Source organism: Chlamydotis macqueenii, chromosome 7 (genome assembly GCF_036417535.1).
Source record: "Chlamydotis macqueenii isolate bChlMac1 chromosome 7, bChlMac1.mat, whole genome shotgun sequence".
NCBI lineage: Eukaryota > Metazoa > Chordata > Aves > Otidiformes > Otididae > Chlamydotis > Chlamydotis macqueenii.
In genome coordinates this window covers 31,184,714-31,208,515 of record NC_141562.1, presented here as the reverse complement: position 1 = coordinate 31,208,515, position 23,802 = coordinate 31,184,714, and the positions used below count along the sequence as shown (strand labels likewise).

At 39.3% G+C, this 23,802-nt stretch overlaps 1 protein-coding gene across 1 annotated transcript in view; it reads left to right on the top strand.

Annotated features, from left to right (window-relative positions):
* The window catches only part of ABLIM1 (actin binding LIM protein 1), a 158,757-nt gene that overhangs the window by 55,377 nt on the left and 79,578 nt on the right, over positions 1 to 23,802 (top strand). The window contains exons 3-5 of the mRNA XM_086752224.1: positions 4,525 to 4,708; positions 7,409 to 7,518; positions 22,956 to 23,082. Of these exons, the coding sequence (XP_086608350.1) occupies positions 4,525 to 4,708; positions 7,409 to 7,518; positions 22,956 to 23,082 (421 nt within the window). The remainder of the gene's footprint in view (positions 1 to 4,524; positions 4,709 to 7,408; positions 7,519 to 22,955; positions 23,083 to 23,802) is intronic.

The window sequence follows — 23,802 nt, the reverse complement described above, 5'->3', positions numbered from 1 at the left end:
ACAGGCTTGCTGTACCTTTGAGAGCTGACAGCAGCACTGACAGCATCTCCAATATTTTTGTGCTCCAGGGATGCAAAATAGTAGGTCCAGAGAGTAGTTCAGGAGAGAAGAAGCTTGTAGGTCTGTGTTTTCCACACAGCATGAGACAGGACTGTATTCCAGCTTATTCCACTCACAAGAGAGGCAGGATGATCTGTTCAGAATGTGAAATCTGTTCATACACAGACTATGAGAAAAAAAGCTGAGTTCCTCCAGGAGCTGTTGAAGATAATGGTTTTATTTTATTTAAAGAAAAATGCCTTTTTTTTTTTTTTTTTCCTCTATACTTGTGGTCGCTCAGGGAAGAGAAATGCTCCTCAGTGTCTCCTTTTTTCAGAAGGGAGGTTCTGGTCATGTAAAATGGAATTTCTTCCATGGTATCAAGCAGGAAGGGTCTTGGGAAAATATTATTCTCCTATAGAACTATTTCCATGTGATGGATGTTTACAGAATACCTCTCAGTTTTTGCTATCTCAAGCATGATTTGTGCATCACTATTGACTCCACTAATTAATTATTTCAAAGTTGTTTTTCTCATGAGCATAGGAAAAACCAAAAGAACAGAATTTAATGTTTCCTATTAACTGCCATCATTTTGATATTTATTTTTCTTTAATGACACAGTATTTGTATCACAGCAATTGCCTAGATCACACTATAAGGTTTTATTGTACCTACGTAGTGATCACAGCTGATTTTTCTTCATTGCCTTTGCTGTTTGTGGCGTGAATGATGCTGGGCAGATGATCTTTCTTTTTAATAAAAACAATCACAATTCGTCCATCTTTTCTGTGGCATTTATACAGTGGTCATAAGTACATGTGCTACGGCAGTATGTTTAGGCTTGAGGGGATTTGTTGTCAGAACCATGACTTCTACACAGTTGCAAAAAGGGGAAAAAAAAAATCTGTTTAAATCCCTTCCTCGTTTGCACACTACATTGTACACCAAGTGTGGATACAGTCATGTTCCTCCATGCTGATTTGATCTCTGACTCAAAGTGAAAGCAGCCTGCTGGACCAGCATTTTTCCAACCATGGATGTTAACAGTCTGGGTGACCCTTGTTTCGCCTGTGTAGCTTAAAGCTGTGATTACTGATGGGAAAGCATGTGCTAAATTGTCTGCAAAAATCCATTGCAATGTGGGGTTGCCAGGACTTGTCTTTAATTCTTGCAGATTGGTGTATGCTTCCTGCTGTGAATACGCGAAAGATGATGAATTTGCTGGTGGTTCACGTCATAAGCGGTTCTACTTGTGCCTGAATTCATGACTGGCCAGTATGAGAGAACTTAACTCGTTCTGAGTTATTGACAAAAAGAGTAAGAGATTGGGTGGAAAAGAGACTTCCTAAAGAAAAGGGCAATAGAGAGAGCTTCTTTTTAATAATAGTAATTACTGTCTTTAAAAGACTTGCCAAATAATTTTATCCCCCATTTTTGTTGCTAGACTTGAATCCTTGTGGTCAAGCGAAAAGGGGATAGAGTGGGTGCATGAACCTTTTCATTAAAAGTTTGTAGTGTTTTTGCAAGCCATGATCTGCCACAGACCTCTGTATATGTTGAAGCTGGATTTTCAGAAGCAGCTAGAACAGAGGTTGCGTTGAAAGTTTCTTTTGATCATCCTACCTCATTAGACCCATTGCCTAGCAGGTAAAGAAAGCCACAACGACTAAATGAGTTTTTCAAAAGGTGACTCACTGGTAGAACTGGGGATCATAGGAAACAGCCAGAGACTTCATATATGCAGCTTCTGAGGTGGACCCAGAAGCATGCTGAGTGCCTTCGGCTGGAAGCTGAAATATATAGAGATTTGAATGTTGAAGCTAGAAGCTAAATTACAAGCTAAAGAAGCTTAGGAAGAAACTTCCGCATAGACACAGGAGTACTGCATAGCTCTTTATGAAATTTAGCAGCTTCTGAAGCATGGAATATTGACCATGCCATGGCAACATTCCATACCCTGTAACCATAGGATCTACCAGTCTGAATTCTGAAGTAATCCCTAACAACTTTTAGGCATTAAAGTAGAATTCTCAGTTACAGCCTGATTTAATTCTAAGGATCACCAAAGGTAACTTATAAAAGTAAACCTATTGTAAGAGGTACCTCCGGTGGAAAATGCCAAGATGGTCTCCAACTTGGGAAGAGTCTAAGGTGAAGTGGTGATGTAGTGTAGAGGTCACAGTGTTTTCTTCCTAATGGTTACGTGATATTTTACCATTAGTCTGCAAACAATATTTTAAACAAAATGGAGATCAGCAGGGGAAAAAAAAAAAAAAAGGAAGAATGAAAGAGGGTTTTTTTCTGGAGCTATACCTGAAAACCAGCTTAGAGCATTTTGCAGCACTATAATAGAGCCTTAATGATAGTTCTCTGTAATTCACCTAAGTCACTGACTATTGAGTTTTGGCTGCTTGTGGATTTAATATCACCATGAAATGTAATTTGTTTGCATATGAAATATTAAAACCATTCTATGCAGAAATGTGAAACCAGAAAAATGCTGGTACTGATACTGTTTTATTTCTAAGTTGTGTTTTAGTGCATTCTGTTTATTGTTTTTCTATTAATTATCATTGCAGTAACACTCATTAGACCTCTGAGGCTTGGCAACAGGCAAACAGAGAATTTGCAAGCCCTGCCCCAAACACCTTGCAATTTTAATTTTCAAGGCAGATAGCTAATTAGCCTATTATAACAGGGGAGAGAAGGAATGTTGTGCACAATATCATGCTCAGAATTTGTGGCAGAGAAATTAATTGAATCTGGTTCCCCTGATAATCTCTTGGTATTTCATATTTTACGTTTTCAAGGACTCTGTAACTATAGAGATCTAGAATGCAGCTTACTTATTTATCCTTAATAATCAGAATTTCTGATACTTGATATTTCTGATATTTGATCTGGATGTGCTTGAATGAAGAGAGATGAGATGGAATTGCTTGCAGAGGAAGAGTTAAGCTGGCATCCTAGACTGCTGTGAGTCATTTCTCTTACTGAATTACACCGATAAAGCAATATACAGAGGAGCAGTAGGAGTGGCTGAAACAAAAATGTTTAGGGACTGCCATGTATATATTTGTTTAAGAATTCATCTAGCAGCTCCAATTTATGCTTTTTCACTGAGGTGAATAAAGAGGACTTTTAAAAGCTCGTGTGAAGCAAGTAGTATTTGTGGTGCTACTATGGGACGTTAGTTTCAGTCTTTTGTTCAACCCAAGCTAAAGCAGAAATGTGAAATTCAGTCTCCCATCTCCCATGACTGTTCTGGGATGGATTGCTTTCTGTCTCCTGTGTTGACCAGAAATGCCAATGTAGCGCTATGAATTTTTTCTTAAAGAAAACAGGCATCTGGTTTTGGTATGTTTTATTAGTGAAAAACTGCCAAGTCACTGAAATCCTTCACTGGTCCTTCACCTTGTTACTGACACAATTATATTTCCCAATAAAGTTGTACATGGCCACAAGTCTATATGCAAATATTGGTTGTTTATCTTAATCAATGAAGTACAGGGAGTGTAGTATGTGAAAGACTAACAAAAGTCCAGTGCAGATTAGACACTCAAAGGTAATAGTAGTTCTTGGGACATTAATTTCTTCAGAATACAGGTGGGGAATACTCTTTGTTACTATTTGCAGTATTCAGTATCCAATATACTGTTGTATAGTTTGGCTGTGTATACAATGAAGTGTATCTAGTGGAGATGTGGCTGGATTTTTAATGCTTGATTGTCTTTTCATGGCAGCTTTCTCCCAGTATTTATGTCTGAATTAATACCGTAGAATCAACCTGAACATTTCAAAGATCATATTTTTAAAAGTAAAATGAAAAGTATTAATGCAGTGAATGTGGAGCAACTTGGTGTTATCTGAGGAGGGGACGAGTTCATCTAAACCATTCAACATTTCTAAAATATTCATGTTTCAAAAAGACACAACACCTTGAAAGCTTCTTAAAATAAAGCATATGCTTGCAGCAAAAATGTATGCTAGTATATAAAATAGTAAAATCTGTCATATTTATGGAGTCGTATCTTTTCTTCTGCTCATCTCCAGACCCAGAAGTGAAAGCAAAATTCATAGAATCATAGAATGGTTAGGGTTGGAAGAGACTTTCAAAGGTCATCTAGTCCAACCCCCCTGCAAGGAGCAGGGACATCCCCGACTGGTACAAATAACTCTACCTCCAGTCATCCAGTTAATCGTGTTAATTGAGGTCTTGGCGAGGACCAAGTACATGAAAGTTATGATTATGTAAATTCCTCCAAGGAAAGTCTTTATTATAAGTTCTCTTGTAGTCAGCAAATACCAACCATCTCTTGGGATGTCAAGGCATGTAGGGACAGGAGGAGAAAGCAAAAATCTGATAGAAGGGAGCAAGACCACGAGGATAATCTCTTTTGTTGGCAGCATCGACTGTTGCTGACATCCTTAGTAAGTATATTTTTCCAATCTGTCTATATGTTTTCTCTTTTTTTCTTCCAGTATGTGGCTGTGACTTGGCACAAGGAGGCTTTTTCATTAAGAACGGGGAATATCTTTGCACCTTGGATTATCAGCGCATGTATGGTACCCGCTGCAACGGTTGTGGAGAGTTCGTGGAAGGCGAAGTAGTGACAGCTCTGGGAAAAACTTACCATCCAAGCTGCTTTGCCTGTACTGTTTGCAAGTAAGTCATCTCTTTCAACTAACATGGCACAAACCCAGTACAAAGAAAATGAGGAGAAAGGTATCACCATGAGACATAAGTCTCAAGACATACTTCTCTTTGGGAAGTATTTGATTGGAAAAGATCTGATGCAAGTCTGACTTTGAAGGACTTCAAAATATGACCCATTTATTTGGGAGACACAGCTTCTCTGTTATGTATAGTTCCCTGTTCTCAGAAAGTTACTCTCACATATGAAAGAATTAAGTATTGGGCTTTACACATTGAGATAATGGACTTGAGTTGAGTTCAGGTGATCAGCCCAGCTTGATGGCAGAAATGAGGTAAACCAAAATTCTGAATGCTACAATGGAGAAGTCATTTGGGCTATAAAAACAGTTAAATAGTTGAAAACATACTGGAGAGTCATTTTCACATAATGTAAGCATGCATGGGTTTGGGACAACTGTGATCCCCCTCTTCTTCCCAATTACTATTTCTTGTCCCTAGTAAGAGAACCAGTCTTCAGTTCTACAGGGAATAAGAACAAGTTAGCTAAGTGTGTGTGGATGGAACAAAAGGTGGCATTTTAAACTTGTATTTTTGTATAAACTCTCACTAAGATATTAATTTAGAATTTAGGAGACTACTTGGCAAATCTTCCACATGCTCTCATAACCTGCTGATTTGAGTAGTTCTGTACTTGAAAATCTCAGCTGAGCTTTTCAGCCTAAACTTTCAGTTTAGGCTGAAGTCCCTGTGTGTAGTGTTCTCTATTAGCTGGTTCTAGGCACTGAGACTATGCAAGAATTTAGGCTGTCTTGGCATGTACCTTAGTGCTATGGTGATCAGTATAATATTTTGGATAGACTAGGGGAAATAAAGCTTCTGTAGGTTTTTATAGTAGTGGCAGATTGTTATAGTAGTAAAAAGAATATTCTGGACTTAAAGTGAAAATGAAGTGATTTTATGGTGCCATTATGATTCTACAGAAAGGCATCTGTGTTATGTGTATTACTAAATACACATTTAGTAAATGTGTACACTATTTACTAAACTGGAATTAAGATGGCCATCAGGTTGTTAATTTCTGCAGTTCTGAGCCCTGACAGTAAAACAGAACTTTTCTTTAATAAGTTTTAGTGTAGTGCCTGAGGGACACATAAAGAATATCAGATAGAGATGTAGGTAGATATCAAAGAGAGGGATGACCCAAAAGACAGAGCCTGTTCCTTTGTAGTCTTGAAGGGAAATAGGATGGTGGAGTTCTCCAGAAGTCAGAATCTGACAGCAGTCGAATTGTCTGAAACTTAATGCAGGAGGATGACATGAACAAGATTCTTGTTCATTCTTTCTTGACAAGAAAGGCAAGAATCTACGTTCTGAGGTAGTAACTTGTTGGAGATCCCATCATATGATGCATCTGGGTATTAATGTGGCAGACTTGCCAGGTGCTACCCTAATCTTTCATATGGCTGTCTCTGATGAGTAGTTTAAGTACTTTGTCCTATAGCCTGGTACATTTTTCAAGACCTTTCCTACTGAAAGCATTTTGATCGTTTTTCCGTTTGATTTTAAGTAGTGCATGAGTTTATTGCATGTTGGTAATTGTATGATGTGTATGTTTCAGTTTTATTTCCCAAGAAAGTAGATGATGTAGTATGAAATATGACATCAATTTTCTGTACATTGACTTGCATCAGTCTTTTGATGTTGAAAAAACAAAAGATGAGTCATTGGAATAGATTCATGAAATGCAGTATTGTTGCTGATTTATTTATGGCCCACTTAGGAATGACAGTGGAAAGGAAACTAGAAAAAGCCTTAAACATTTTGTTTTGTGGAAACAAGCAGATGTTCATTTGTTAAGCACAGTTTTGGCGTGAGGTGTGGTGAAGCGGGTCTATGCTCAGCAGCTAAAGCTACTTACTAAAGATTTGGAGTTTCTGAACCTTCTCATATTAGTGCTCATACATCAATGTTGTTCAACCTGTTTTATACACCAAATAAGAGTTAACAGCAATGTCAACTTCTGCCTAAGATATATACTTAACGTTTTGTTGGGTTCAGCAAATAACCTCAAACTTCCACAGTCCATTCAGCCTTTACCTTTCTCCTAGCACCATCCGCACAGGTAGCAATTACAATGGTGGTTCTGTAGTGTAGATACCTATTGAAAGCTCTAGGAGAATGAATGTGGATAACATTTCTTTTTTCTTTTTCTTTTTTTTTTTTTTCAAACTGCTACATCCACTGTAACACAGTCATATATTTCATTGCTGAATACAGATGGAATTAGTGTATTTATGGGTGACTAGCTCCACATTTCTTCGCTAGCATCAAGACCAATTCCAGTTCTTGAGTTCTCTTCTGTACCATTTGCTGCCCACAACATGACGCTGAGACCATCATAAATGTAGCTGTTGTGTCTAAGTGGATTTCACTGCCGTCTACTCTTTAGATAAAGTATGTTAGATAGCTTTTTTTTTTTTTTTAAAGCAAAATACAAAGCAAGTCTAACCTCTGCTCTGCTTGCATCTGCAGATTGGGTTTCTTCCAGTGCCTGGCTTTGCCAAGGCCACATTGCACAAACTATTTGGCCTGAGTTTCTGTAAAATATTGATGACACTGAGGGAAGGCAGCAAAATCAAGGCATAGGGAACAGAGGAAAACTTCTGGCATAAGCTTTGCTAAAATATATTTTTCTCTTTAATTTTCCAGGCGTCCATTTCCACCAGGCGATCGAGTTACCTTTAATGGAAGGGACTGTCTCTGTCAAATGTGTGCTCAGCCAATGTCCTCCAGTCCAAAAGAATTGTCTGCCTCAAGCAGTAAGTATGCCTTCTTCTTTCTGAAGCATCTCACTTTCCCAGACTGATCATAATTTGGTTGAAACTAGTTTTTCTTCACCTTTAGAAATGTGGTAACCATCTTTTTTTCTTTCCTTTTCTTTATTTTTTTTTTTTCCTCTCATGAAAAGTGTCTGGCACTACAGGTGGGAAGAGAGACATGTTTCAATATGGACAAACGACTTTTCCCCAATGACTGGATTTTTTTTTAAAGGGCTGATTTTTTCTTTTATAGGTACTGGAAAAGTACTTGATGAAATCTGAGGTTTCAGAGTTGATAGATTCTGGTTTTTTTTCATGTATAATTGCACAGGTTTAAGTATTCAAAAGAGGACAATGTCAGAGGAAATTAATTTTCTTCTACTATTTAACACTTTAATTTAATTAAATTATCCTTTAAAAGGAGTATTGTCAGGATTATGCCGTCAGTAGATTGATACTACAATGATACTGTGAACAAAACCTCAAGAAACCATTATAAAAAAGACAGAAAGCAAGTTAAGGTGAATGAAGAAAGTTTAGGAGGAAAGTTAAATTGGCTTGCTCTTGGGTTTTAATGCTTTTAAAAGATAATTTGTAAATTGCTGATATTAATCTCTGCCTCTGGTAGTTATTTTTTTAAATCTTTGGGGATTTCTGATACTTTCTCTGAGTACTGGATTGTACTCAGCGCTCTAATCTGTAATGACTTACCCAGTATAGTTTTATAATTCAAAATGACTACAGATTTCCTTTTGACACTAGGTTGTTTTCTACTAATGTTGGTTTCCTTCAAGGAGACACTGTGTGTGTCTCGTACTGGTACTTGGCTTTGAGATCCTAGGATTATAAAATGCAATGTAAAGGCAAAGTTGGATGATGTTTGCGCTCAGCCGATGAGTCAGGTGAATATCGGGTTATCTTACTTGCCTGAGAAAATGTAATCAGACACTTAGCAAAATGGAAAATGAGAGACTTTTTTGTTATCCTGCCTTTCTGTCTGTTAAATGATACTTTTGCACCATAACTCTAGATTTGGAGCTGAAAATGCACAGGCTTAATCAGTTAAGGAAGAATTTAGGAATCTGAAAAAAGCCTTACAAGACTTACAGACCAACATAGAAATTTATGAGGTACTTCAGGCACCCAGATAATTCTTCTGAGACAAAGGAATGATGTGGAAATTGCATTTGAATTAATTATTTTTAGGAGGCATTGTTGGCAAGGAACTGTAAGCCATAGGGATCTTGGACAGTACTGATGTTCTTTTTCTAAGCGTGTCACAGCACTGGTTCCCAAATAACTGGTGTTCAGAGACAGAGGTATCTGGATCACACTACATCTAGTACTCAAAAAGTGGCACATTGTCCAGCAGTGTGGGCACTTCACGAATACGTGACTCCAGGTGCCCAAATCCCCTCTAGCAAGTGAGAGGCTGAACTTGTCTGGTGGAGAGCTGGAGAGTCACTTCCTGAAAGCCATCCTGTCTGACTGAATGGCTTCTTGAGTTCCATACTGAAACTGTAGGTAGCAAGGACTACAAAACAATCTTCCCTGCTACTTGTGATGAGATCTATTATTGCTTTTAATCAGAATTGGATCGTGCTGGGCAAACTGCCTTACCAGTACATACAGCAAGAGAGCTCCTGCTCTTAATGGTTTAGAGTGCACTGCTTCAAAATCTGCAAGTACCTGCCACTGTACATCTTGTTCTTTTATGGAGAAAGACTTGTAGGAAGATATAGTATAGAGTTTCTGGTCTTTTTAGAGCAAAACTCTCCAAAACAGACAAATAAAAGTGAGACCAGCACGTGTTTATAAGTTCAGAGAAACCCAATTGAAAGAATACTAATGAAGTGTCCTCTGTCTTCAAAGATATGCCAGCTGCCGCTTTAGCTTTGTGCAAAAGTTGGCTTAGATATGGAGAAGTCTGTCTTGCTGGCGCTGAAGAGTAAATTTTAATTAGTGTAAGCTGTTCCAGATTGCTTCCATATCTCTCCTGCTGGCTGAATCAGACACATCCATTTTTTTCTAATGCTTTGCCCTTTTTTGAAAGGATGGGTGCTTTTAATGCAAGTTCTCTTAGAAGAGGATCTCATTCAGACTCTGCATCTATTTTTATATCCTATATTGCTGTCAGTTTCCTCTGATTACTTCCAAGTATATTACTAGAGGAGGCTTTCCTTAAAACAAAGAAAGCTGGAAGTGAGGAAATTCAATAGACTGCAAATATATCAGATTTGATTGGTCTATGTAATGTAGCAGGAAGCCTTCTATCCAGGAGAATGCTTGCATTGAAGTTGAAATGCAATTTTCTCATGTCTGTTACTTCGCTTAAATGAAAGGGTTATTGACTGCTTTTCTTGGATGATTTAAAGGAAAATCAAATGCCTCTAAATACTGGGGTTAACATCTTGAATAACATGAATCTGAATATTGTTACAGTCTTTTATAGTGCATACCAATGAAAAAGATAAGGGAAAATACTGAACAGTTAATTTTCCTTTTTTTTTTTGTTTAATAATAATTGACTCCATGGTACTTATTTACCTTATTTATATTAATATATTTCTTTCACTGCACGTATATTACTTGGAATAATTATAGCTATTTTCTTGAAGAACCATTTCAGTGACTCCTTTTTTATTCTAATTTTCTAAGGTAGACTTTTTGATATAAAGATGCTGTAGAGTAATCATAATTTAGTCAACTCTGTTCCTTAGACACTACTAGATGTACACAGTGCACTAGCTTTGGGATTTTCATTCATTCATAGAATCATAGAATGGTTAGGGTTGGAAGGGACCTTCAAAGGTCATCTAGTCCAACCCCCCTGCAAGGAGCAGGGACATCCCTGACTAGATCAGGTTGCTCAGAGCCTCATCCAGCCTGGCCTTGAACGTTTCCAGGGATGGGGCCTCCACCCCCTTTCTGGGCAACCTGTTCCAGTGTTCTATAACTCGCATCGTAAAAAATTTTTTCCTAATTTCTAGTCTAAATCTACCCCCCTCTATTTTAAAACCATTACCTCTCGTCCTATTGCAACAGGCCCTACTAAACAGCCTTTCCCCATCTTTCTTGTAGGCCCCCTTGAGGTACTGGAAGACCGCTATCAGGTCTCCCCGGAGCCTCCTCTTCTCCAGGCTGAACAGCCCCAACTCTCTCAGCCTGTCCTCATAAGAGTGGTGTTTCAGCCCTTTTATCATCTTCGTGGCCCTCCTCTGGACCTTCTCCAACTGGTCCATGTCCTTCTTGTGTTGGGGACTCCAGAACTGCACAGTACTCCAGGTGGGGTCTCACCAGGGCAGAGTAGAGGGGCAGAATCACCTCCCTCGAGCTGCTGGCCATGCTCCTCTTGATGCAGCCCAGGATGCGGTTGGCCTTCTGGGCCGCAAGGGCGCATTGCCTGCTCATGTTAAGCTTCTCATCCACCAATGATGAATTCATTTAGTTCATCAGGAAATCTAATACTGAGCACCTGTAAATAGCTTTGCAAGACAAATGAAATAGGTGGTGTTCTTTTTTGTTATTGTTTTATTTCATATGACAGCCTGATAAATGAGATGTGATCTGTAAAGCAAAGCGACTGGGACAGATACAGAGCAGCACAGTAGCAGGGGACAGCTAGACAACACTGACTAAAGTGTGATGTTGATGCCTTGAATAGTTCAGAGTTTTCAAGATTTTGTGAAAGACAGGAAATTGTTTTCTTTGTGTCCTGATAGAGAATTAATATAAGTAATGCATCCCAATAATTACTATTTATGTTTTAAACAGTGTCCAAGTTTTGTATACAACATCATGATTGCCTGGTTTGTACTGTCTTAAGCTCTTTCTACTTTCTGCTGTGTTCTACACTACACCTGTGTTTGTTGTGGTCCATATTGTCTTTCCAGAAAAGCAGTCGTGCAGGCATCTATCACTTCTAAACTGCAACTTGTGTGCTTGTCTATTTGTTGATGGATGCCCTGCTCCCCTTCCCACCCACCTCCCCCCGCTTTTCCCTTCTTCTAATTAAGATCTTCTGTATTGTATCTCTGTTCCATATATGACAGCCTCATTTTTGTGTCATTTTGTATTGTGTATTCAGTGAACTGTTTTTGAAGGCCACCTTTAAAAATCTGCAAATTATATGTTTTTTTTTTCCTAATTTCATGCTGTAATTCAGAGTGAAAAAGAGTCAAAGCCAAAGTCAAGCTTTTGAATTTGTTATTATTATTTTACGTTGTTTAGGAATTCATGGCTTATTGTTTGCATGTTGTCAGAAGAGTGATTGTCTAGTGCTTATTTCCCTTCCCTTGGACCTAGGAATTCTGAGTGTAGCTTTGTTTTTTTCATCCAGGTTTTATGTATCAGGGGTAGGTACTTAAATGTCAAGGATCAGTTCTCTATCAGCAAAATGAAAAAATAACACTGCCTTAGCTTACTAATGTTGTGGTTATAAGCAAACTGAAGATGGTATGGTACCTAGATGATACAGTCCTAAGTACCATACTACTGCCTGAGTCATATTGATGCTGAAGTCATAAAAAAATATGAAACTTCTGTGGTTTTAACTTGGGTAAGTAGAAATTCTACCTAAAGTCTGCCTTAAATCCTTGTTCTTCATCCGTGTTAGGGTTAGGTACCTTTGAAAGAGTAGTGTGAGCTTTACAATATGTCTTTCCAGCCTCCAGAATCTCAAACTATTTTATTTCCCTAGTGACCAGGTGAGTCGTGACTGAGGGTCAGTTCCTCCCTGGATTTCGATCAGCGTTAGTGGGTGAAGCAGAGGCAAGTAGACTGGCCACATTAACGGGTTACCTTCTTTCATACTTCTCTATTAGGGCATTTTATCTGTGAATTCTCACCAAGGCAGCTAGTAAGTGAACTGATGCAGACATTTGAAGATAAAAATCCCTAGTTTGGTCATTTTTTAGAAGTACCACACTGGCTTGCATTTCTTCTTGAACGCGCCAGAGGTGTCGTGGAAAGTACAGCTGTGAGCAGAGCAGCCGTAGAGAGATCCCTCACACTTGGCGCAGGCTCCTGAGGTGGTGCCAGCTGTCTGTGCTGGGGGAACTCAAACCAGCAGTCTTCTGCTGGGATCATCATCAGCTCAGGGATCATCTTGGAAATTCTGAAGAGACTGTGTATTGAACAGAGTTTAATACATGTCCCTCTTTCTCAGAGATTTTTCCTTTAGGCATTTCACTGTTTCCACAATAAAGCCCTTCAGTAATAAGATTGTTATGTTATTTCTCTACCCGATATGGAGCCCTTTCTCTCTTGGTTCCTTGTCTGGGTGCTGGTGAGGAAGTTTTGGGTATTTCTGATTACATTTCTGCTGAAAGGTTGGATCATTTTAGTGATGTGCATGAACTCATTAAGAAATTGCATTTCAAATGAAAAGTGGTCTTTCTAGATGGATAGGAAAAAACTCCCTATGCAAAAGAAACCTAGCAAGAGTTTTCATTTGAGAAATTGATCTTCTTTTAAAATGATGGCAGAGACTTTCACAGCTTCCTCTTCTTCAGTGAAGTAGATACTTGTGTCCTATATATGCGGAGATATCCAGTGATGATACTGTTTGGAAAGAAGCACAGGGAAGATATGTTGACTCCCCCTTTCTTTGTACCAGTCTCTCCTGTGAGCTCAGCATTACAGTACAGCCAAGAGGTGGACCAGAGTTTTCAAAATGGCCACTGTTACATGTGTATAAATAACCTGTGGTGCAGCTGTTTCCCGACCAGCCGGCGTCCATGCAGAGATTTCACAATGCTGTTTTGGATGTTTGTCCTTGTCTGTTTTGCACATTATGTTCTGGTTCAAAGAATTTAAGTTCTCTGGGACAAATGCTTTCATGCCTATCAGTACAGAGTCTAACAGAGTTGGATCCTGGCTCACAACTGGAGATTTTAGCTCTATTGTGATAGAAATAATCAGCTTAATGCCTAATGAACTTGTGGAAGAAAGATATCTTTGTTCATTATTCGATAGCCTTATCTCTTCAAATAAGATGCAGTAAAGCTCACAGTAAATATCTGAAAGTTCCAAGGTTTCTGGTAATGCTGAAGTAGGGCAGAGCCAACATACCTTACATATTGGAGACAAACGTGGGCAGGAAAAATGAGAATCATCTTTTGCCTCACTGCCCTAAAAATGGGGGAGAAGTGAGGTTGGTTTTGAAACGATGAAGCATCAGAATGGAGAAGCAGCAAATTTGCTTTGCAGTCTTCCTTTGAAGACTCTGTATTTCTTAATGCAGTTTTGTATTTGGGTGTATAGGTGATTGTTGCCAGTATTCAGAAATAATGTCTGAGCTGATTTATAGGCATCACAAACTTCTCCATTAGAAGTTAGCTGAGTGAATAAAATGGATGCAAAATTCCTTTTAGTCCTAGTTCTTGTGAAAGGTCTGCAGCTAGAATTTGTAACTATTAAGCCACGTTTGACTCAGTTTTTATTATTTTGTTCTTCTTTCCTGAACTGTCTGAAAACTCCTTCAAGTCCACAGGGGAGATTTAAAAAGTGAAGGGGTAGAGTTGGCTGGCTACTTGTAAGCAAGCTATCTGCAGTGATTTTTGGCTTTAAAGGGTATTAAGCAACATCCAGCACATGATTTTGAGCTCATTCTTGGGAAATATCCTACAGTTTCACACTGTGTGTCAAAGCTACATAGTATATATTGGTATTGTACAAATGCCTGGCACAGGTGGGGACAGACCTTAATGTAAGGCACTGCGCCCAGTTTTGCCGTAAGGGATACACACTCGCAGTATCCATAAACTTCAGTGGATGCACTGGGGAACTTAGGCTCAACAATTTTGGTTTTTAATATGCATTTTTTAAATAGAGTGTTAAAAATTCTGTGTATAATTTTGAACCTTAAAGATTTAATATTTATTGTGTGCCATAACACACAAATTTTTCTTGTTTCATAATTCCTGGTTTATCTGATAAAGATACAGAAACAGTCACATATTTCAGAGGCACTCAAGCCTCCATACTATGTTTAGGTGCTGGAGGTTCAGTTGAGGATTTTGGGGACTTGACAGAACGGGGTCCTGTATCCCCATATCTCTTAGTTTTATTTGCCGTAGAATCAAGACATACCACAGACGTAACTGCGGATTGATTTCAAACACTGTGATTTAAATTACTGACTTTAATCATGGCTTACCTAAGAACCCAGGAAACCTTGATGAGAATAATTGATTGTAACCTTGGTTTACGTTTAGATTTTTAATTATAAAATGGTAATTGATAGCATGAGGATATTCCATATCTGCGCACATTTACTTAAACTAATACAGCTTTATGTAAATTAATCATATTCTTTAACATCTATATTTTTCCCTAATGCCTATTTTTGCTCATGATTTATGTCAAGTTGTATTTGAATGGAAACTGAAACTCAATTAGACTGCATGAAATAGCATTGTGGATTTTTTTTTTGTTTCAGAAACTACCTGAAATCCACTAGACACATGAAGAATTTCAATTTTAATTCTGAAATTGCTTATTTGTCAAGGATCTATAGCTTATAAAACTTTTTACTTTGGATCACCATGTTCTTAAAGATTTTTAAAGTGGCAGATCTTATCATACCTGATTTTATTCATAGGAAAAGGAGAGCAAGTTTCTTCTTTGTGTTTTCAGACCCAATTTGGATTTTTAACTTTTATTTAATTAAAATTCAAATTTCAAATTATAATTTTAAATTAAATCCTTTATTTTTAAATATCAATATTTAATTCTCCTTACTTCAATCTAAATTTGCATGTAATAACATTGCAGGGCAACTACATTTATGACTTAACATATTGAGTATACAGTGGATCTGTAAAATTACAGATCTTAAAATCCTCCCTTTTAAGAATAAAATAAGCAAATCACTGTCCATGAAATGATACAAAATTCAGAAAAATAATGCAAACCCAAGCACAGTTCCTTTCTGGCAAAAGCCGTTACGTTATGCCTAAGAATAGGTAGCTCTTCCCTTGATAAATCCTTCCAATTACACTGGCTCATTTTTATGGTTACTCCAGGAAGATTTATTCTTTTGAAGAATGTTTGCATTTTTTTGAGGCACTTCCATAATTTGAATTGCTTTCTGGGTTTAATTTTAGTCCTTGTTTATGTTTCATAATAATGGCTAAATGATTTGGCCTCTGTTTACTCAGCTATTTCTTATTTTGCAAGGATGGGTACTTACAGTGCTGCTTTATAGTAAATTGCCTTAGATCCTTCTCTGGAAGTGTATTGAGAATATAGTTGTGGCAGGGCAGGAAGCTACTGATTTAGAAGTTTTCTATCAGATAATGTTCCTTCACAAAAATTACTGTTTTTCAGGAAGGTGTTTTCAGTCCAGTTTGCCCATTTCTTTTTGTGTGTTTTTGTGTTACATGTCAGTTGTGAATAGCCTGTATGAGTGCACTAAATAAGTATCCGTTCCTATTTGTCTAAGTGTAACCTCATCTTGAACTTGGAGTCAAAACATGTCCATCTCCTTAGCTTTCACCAGAGAAGTACAATCAAAAGTTAATTCCAAAGACAATTCTGAGGGAAGTGCAAGGAATTGCTCAGTAAATGGGTGTTGCGTGAGGAGACATCACTAGCTTGAAAAACACAACTACCAGAGGAGATCTCTAGAGATGAGAGTATTTGGGAATTTTCATGTTCAGAAAGCCTGCCAGGTAGTAAGTCAGGAATCAGAGGTCACTTTAAAAGAATGTGAAAAGTGAATTGGGTTGTTAGCTAGACTTTAGTTTCCTGTGGGTTATTGGGGCATAAAAACCTTCCTAAAAGTTGCCATATATTTCATTCCTATTGTTGGAGGTAGTGCTCTGTTTGAATTGCTTGTTTTCCAGGAGTGACAATTGAAAATTACCCCAAATAGTCTGCAGATGAAGAGACACAATGTGCTGTCCGTGAGCTGGGTATTAAACAGCGAAGCGCGTTTGCTAACTAGGCAAGTCACTTGGGGTACTGAGAGCTGGAACTGTGAATGTGAATTCAGCTGGAGCTGTCTCGGTACTGAAGTGTGGTAAAATAGATAACAGGCTAGCCTCAGCTTAGATATACCTGGCTGTGGTTTATCCTTCAGAGTAGTTTTACAGCTGGGATTCTGTGGGTGCTAAGCTCGGAGGAAAAAAAAAAAAATTTCTATTACAGAACAATGAAAAATTCTTCTCTTAGACAGTTTGTAGCATGTCTGAACTTTCTTCCCTCTCCTATTTAATTCACTTTTTTGTTTTCAGTTCAGACACCTATATGAAAGATAGGGTTGAACAAGGGATTGAGCTTGATTTTATGGAAGAAGGCTAACTTGGTGGTTTGTTGCTTGCAGGGACACTTTGCAGGAGTGAGAGGTAAAAAGGTCAATTGGTTTGGCCTCCTTTGGGAAGGAGATGTAGAAAGATGTGGAAAAAAGGGAAATATTGTTTCCTTTTCCTATGTAGGAGACTATCACAAATGCTTGCATCAATATAGGGTGGAAAAATAAAAGCTGCTTTGATAAAATAATGTCATGTTAACAAAGTAGAATTGGGGAAGAGCATTCATCTTTCCAAATCACTTTAAACTGCATCAGATGATGAAAGAGTTATTTCCAGTAACAATACATGCAAGACGTATGTTAACAGGTTTCTTAAAAAGGCAAATCATTGTTAGGCACTCACAGACTGTTAACAGGCACTTGTGTTGCCAGCAAAGAATGCCAGTTCATGCCATTGTGCTTTCTTTCCATATTTAATCAACTAAAGTAATTATATTTTCTTTAAATATTTCTTTTGAAAATACCAATTTTTCCCGACTTGCCATTTATAATATGCCGTCACAGCTATACTCCACTTCCCATGGGAAATTTATTTCCCTCCATTGTATGCGCCCGGCCTCTCATTGTTAGATTTCAGGAGTACAGGGCTGCCCGCATGTGTTTGTTTTGCCTTTAGCAAAAGGGCAATAGTGCATTTTGTTCTGACAAACATTTCCCATCCTTACATTGGCAAAGAGGAAGGGTCTGGCAGCAAATTTCATTGCAAAATTTACATATTCAGATCTAAATCCTGGATGTAAAATTCCCAATGCTGTGTGTCCTTCTCTGACTTCCAGAACTCATCACTGCCCTGATGATCAAACGGTTTTGCTTTAAACTTTGGAAGCATTTATAGTACTGTGCACAAAGTGAGTTTGTATTTTTAGCTTTGACAGAAATACCTTGATGGTCTGGAAAAGCCTGCATGATATCATCAAACTTTTAATTTTAAAACAAGGCTTTAAATACATTGCCTGATCTATGGTTAAAGGATGACTGAGGAAAAACTCTGGTCTTTCTAACTTCATGAGAAATTATAATTGCACAACCTTCAAATTGCCACAGAAGAGTTATTGGCATGTAAGTGGTTTTCAAGGTGGCTAAGAGTTATTTACAATTAGAGATTTCTTGACCTTGACTTCAGTGGCAATACCTCTTTCTTCACTTCCATATCAATGTTCCTTGTGGCTTGCTCTTTAGGTGCAGCTATGTTTGACAAGATATTTCTGTAAGTCCAGTGAAAACTTGTTTGTTTCTTTTAAAAACTAAAATAATAATAATAATCTCCTTCATTCTGCCCCGCTTTACCTGTTTCAAGGCAGATGGTGCTGTCTCTATAAAAATAATGTATGTGTTTTATAGGGAGGGGAACGGTAACAGAAGGAGTATAAGAAGAATATTACTCTTGTAACTCATAGGGGTTGTGACAGCTTCAGTCTTTATCTAGACCTGTGCCACTAATTACCATCGGGATTGAAAGGAACTTTTTGGTGACTTAATTATGCATCATTAAGTCAGCCTGCAATTAGCTCTCTTCACGGAGATAGCACCGCACCAAGCAGAGTTGGTACACTCATGTAAAGTCAGTCTCCCTGCACGTGGAGGTAGGGATATCATTAGGATAATAGCAGGTAGAAATTATTTCCCTTTCCTAAGTTATATGGGGTGAGCAGAGAACGTGCGATAAAGTTACAGTTGCTAGTAAATTTTCAAATCAATCCAAATGGGAGTGGGTGAAGTCATCTGCAGTATGCTTGGGGTTAATGCAGCTGTATCGGCGCCCAGCCCTGTGCTGTGATCAGGGCTCTGCCATTGGCTGAGAGCAGGGGAGGGAGGCAGAGGAAGAAAATCCACCGCTTAATTTAGGCAGTGACGAGTGGGTTGCTGTGCAGGATGTTTCACTCCTGGATGTCTGGGGTGATGCAGAGGCTAAAAAGGGAAACACATTTTCTCATCACGTCTCTACAAGCAAGGTGCCATGGATGGCAGCTCACGCTGGCCTGCGTCGTGTAGTGAGGCTGCTGAAGGTGCTTGGGGGTGTAGGTCTTAATCGTATACAATATTATAATGCCACGCTACTTTCCCTTGTCCTGTCCCCCCACTTTCCCATGCTTTTGGGCTGGCTGACTCCACATCACAGCCCATTTGTCTAGGCATTGGCATTTGCTTTTGTATCTGGACACATCAGATGTGACACCCTTCTGAGCTGTTTTATTCCAGAGCTGTAGCTTAAATATGTCAGGATATATCTGCAGATTGAGCAGGCCTAGCCAGAGTGTGTGAAAGTCACAACAGGTATCTTTAAGCATCTCTGACAGAGAATACTGTAAGAAGCTTTTGCTTGGCAAAAAAAAAAATGGTGCTGTCAGCTAATGCTGTTATGAGAGAAAGTGAATACAATTTTTATACAAAATGTCTGAGCAAGTGGACATTGCTTGTGGAGGCTGTAGCTGCTGGCATCACAGGCAGCCCAGGAAGGCTACGTAGTGATCTGGATGTCTGTATGTCCAGTGCTGTCAGACACAATCCTTTTTTTCCCTGCTTAGGATGGCTTTTGGGGGACTGCATTATTTCCCTGACACTACTGGACAACCTTCTAATGATCGAGTCCGTATTGAAGTCATACTGCACTGCTTTTCTTGAGAAATGGCTGTGATACAGCTGAAGATTCTGGGCATGGACACAACATGTGTTGCTTTCCATTTCTTATGAGAATTAGTGCCATATACTGTCTAGTTTTAAGTCTTCCTTCAGCACAAACATAATTTCACATAGTGTTTTTTGTGGCATACTTTTATTTAGATCAGTGCATACAGGAACTGTACTACTGCTCACTCTGCATTTTAACCAATATGCTGCACTTTCCTTCTCCTCCTCACTGGTACAGCTGAATGTGTGGTTGTGCAAGGAATGGGAATAAGGAATAACTGAGTTATATTACAAAAAGAAAGCTCAAGGTCAAGGGGTGGAGAGTGTTAGACCAGAAGATATGAAGCCAGAGAGAACCATGGTGGGAATGATGGCACAAAATTTTGGAGAGGTTTTCAGTTTTTGTAGTACAAGTATGCTTTGGCAGGTGGTTGTGGACCACCAGTCTTACCTCACAGCCCTTCTATTTGCAGCACGTGCTGATTATAGGTTAGGCTGATGCAGATTGTGCTTAGCGTGACACTGAGATCCTGCCTGCGTATGCTGTGTGCTGATGACATTCAGCCAAAGGCTTTTATGTGCCTCATGCGGGCCTGAGATCATAAATGGCTTTTATTTGTAGAATTTGGATGAACAAATGGTCTTTTCTTAGCCCAGCCTTATTTGTTTTCTATTTTAGGAGATAATGATAACTGCTAGCTTTTCATGTATATACCAAACTGTTTTGCCAGAGTTAAAATCAGGTTTAGTTAAAAGCTGTACCAGCCTAGTAAGACAGTGCTCTGCTATTAGTTTACATTGATTCCAGCCATTCAATATATCTGTGATATTAGCAGAATGGAAACAAAGATGTTCATTTACTCTTGCAAAACACTTAAGGAAGCCAGAAAGAGTAAGTAAATGTCATTGTTGCTACAGAATAATAAAAGCATGTTATCAACCCCTTGTGTCACACGTGAGCGCAAGAGTTAAGTGCAGCAACACCACCTTTGGCTTACAAGAAGCAATTAAACAGGTAAAGTTACTTCATGGAACCATACTTCCTCTGTAGAATCATAGAATCATAGAACGGTTAAGGTTGGAAGGGACCTTCAAAGGCCATCTAGTCCAAGCCCCCTGCAAGAACAGGGACATCTCCAACCAGATCAGGTTGCTCAGAACCCCGTCCAACCTGGCCTTGAATGTTTTATATAACTGGTTTTGGCACCAGTAAAGATAAAGATTCTGGACTAGGCAGGCTTTTTGTGTAAGGCAATTTTTCTATTCTGACTGCTTCAGAAATTCAGTTAGAAGCAAAACTAAGTGCTTTAAAAATCTCTTTCTTGGTTCCAAAGCTGAGAAATTTCAGCGTCATGGAAGCTTCTTGGAAAAAGTTGAAAAAAGCATGGAAAATACAGCAGATTTTTTGAGCGATTAATGTAACAGGGAATGTATCACAGTTTGGCAGGACCCCAGGTCAGGAATGTGGAAGCTGGCACACTAGGGAGAAGCAGTAGTGCTAGGAACCTGAGAAATGGGTGCTGTTTAAAGCTGCAGTTCAGCAGTCACTGAGACTGGAGGAAAGATCCCATTTGTTGTCTCAATCAGAAGGCAAATTGCATGGTTTCAGATTTAGCATAAGAAAACGCAGGCTGGAAGGGACCTCAAGAGATGATGTAGTATCCTCCTAAAACCAAAGGCAAGATCCAGTGTACCAAAGCCATCCTGACAGATATTTGCTTGTCCTTTCCTCAGCCCCATGCCTGGAATTCTAGAGCTTCCCTCAGTGACCTGTTCCAGCCTTTACTGTTGCTACAAGTGGCATGGAGCCTTGAGCTGGCACGGAAGAGCAGAGGGATCCATTACATGCTGTCAGTCCTTGTCATTTCATTATTTCTATTTGTAACATTTGTCCTCTGGAGCAAAGTCCTAGTATTAGGACATCTCAGTGTTACTTTTCAAGTCCAAGTCATGTCAACAGTCTGTGACGTGTGTTTTATCACAAGATAGCATGGTGCTTAGTTCCTTTTTTAAAGGGGTTTGAGGAGAGGAATGCTGACAGAAAGAGGGATGTGCTGCAAATGGTGACCTGGACAGCAGGAATGCACAGCATATATTTGGGGCTCTCCTGGCCCGTTATCCAGGAAACAGAAGTCAAAATGAGCCTCTCTCCTCTCATTATCATTGTGATAATAAACTTGGACTCGCCCATTTGCAAGGTGCGATGTTTCCTGGGCTGTAAACCCATGAGGAGGTGAAGGTTTTCAGGCTGTACCTGCTCAGTCAGCTTGAGCAATGCAGCCAGGATGATGTTTTCCTTGGTGCCTTAACTGCTCAGATTGCCCTGTTCCTGTTGATCTGGGTTTGTTGCTGTTTCTTGATGTTGCAGGCGTGTAGAGGGGAACACTTGAGTTTGGGGATAATAAAACATGGAAAATCCCTTGTTTCAGGCTGTCTCCTCAGTGACTTCCATGTGTGCCTCAGCTGATGGGCATTCCCTTTCTGCTTCACTGGTCTTCTAGGCCTTCCCTTCCCTCAGTCCCTCTGTCCCCTGAGGCTGCACACAGAAGCTGTAGCACGGCCCTTGGAGTTCAGCACTGCCTGCCACATCAGTCTCTTCAGATCTCACCATGTGCTGAATTACCCCTTACCAGGAAATCTCTGAGTATTTTATGTTTGAACGGGGGGGAATGGGAGCTTGGGGCTAAGCCAGAGATTTATGATGTGACATAAGACGTTGTGGCATCCTCTGGGACAACGCGTATTCAATGCTTCTGGCTTCAGGTTCACATTGTGCCATTGGTCTTTCAGAATTGCAGTGAAAATTGAGTGTCAACTACCAAGGTAGGACCAGAATCCCTGAGAGAGAGTCCGTAAACCCATTAGAGACCATGAGACTACAGTTTCCCACATCTGCAGGTGGAAGACAATATGCCCTGCCATGCAGCTTGCGCTGCTGTCAGACAGCTGTCTCCCTTGCCTTGGTCTCTCCTTGAAGAAGGGTCTCTCCCCCTGTTCCTGGCTGAGATGTGCCACCGCCCTGAGCTGGGGGACACACTGGGCTCTGCTGCCACCCAATGGGGAAGTGCAGCATCCTGATGGAGCTCGCTCAGGCCTCGTATTTAGCTTCGTGTAAGCAGTCAAGATCTTGCTAAAAGCAAAGTGAGAAAAAGCACTGATTGCTTTAGAAGATAGGAACTCTTCTCAGTGATAATTCATGCAGGTCATTCCTAGCGAAGTCTGCAGTTTGTACAGAGCTTGCCTGACAGTCTTTGAATCATAAACAGCATGAAAACCAGAAGAGGAACTTTCCCTCTTCTGCCGAGTACATCTATAATGACAAAGACTGAATCTTCATACAGGACCCAAGAAGTGTCTGAGGAAAGGAAAATGTATCTTTGCATTTCTGTGTAATTCTCTTATTTGGTTACCAAGTGTGGCAATTCGTGTGTAGTTAATGAGGATTCATGAACCAAGTAACTGGCAACAAATGCAATTTTTTGTTTATTTGTAGATTGTGCTGGCTGCGGAAGAGACATAAAAAATGGACAAGCATTGCTGGCTCTGGATAAGCAGTGGCACCTGGGGTGCTTTAAGTGCAAAGCCTGTGGGAAGGTCCTAACTGGGGAATACATCAGCAAGTAAGTAACCTCTGCATCTCTCTGCCCTCTGGGCATGAGTTCTTGTTGCCAGTGGAGAAGAGCTTGCAGCAAAGTTCACCTTTCAAAATCCAGTTTTGACCACCTTTCCGTATACACCAAAATCTTTGTCCGAGCGAGAACTGAGTTGGGAAAGGAAAGAAAACTGAAAAGAGCAACTGAAAGGCGATATTTAATGACAGTAGTTTATATTTAATACCAATATGGAAGGGGATATATCTCCATGTTCCGCAAAGGATTATGTGTATTCCCGCATGTATTTTTTTTGCTAGCCAGATAAAGCTTTGTGCCATTTTGCGTTCCAACATGTGATTTTGAGGAAAAAAGTAAGAACTTGTGCATTGTTTGCCTTTGCTAGAGAATAGAGGAAATGTGATGATGTGATTGACCTGACACTGTTTGTCATCTCCATCTAAGAAACTAATGAAGAGAGTTTTGAGCAGAAGGAAATCTAGAGGAAGAGAATGGAGGAAAGTGGTGTAATGATAAAATAGAAGGAATGAAGATACAGTCTCTGTTGGCCCCATGTAACAAAGAGAAAAAGTAGAGAAACAACATACGTTTCACAAACCTGTCATTAAGAGGTATATAATATATAATAAAAAGTAGCATCTGTAATTTCTTTAAAAAAGTTCAGTTCCTGAGAAATACTCCCAAGCTGACTAGTATTTCCACTTTTACTGTATGTTCCTCATTCATATT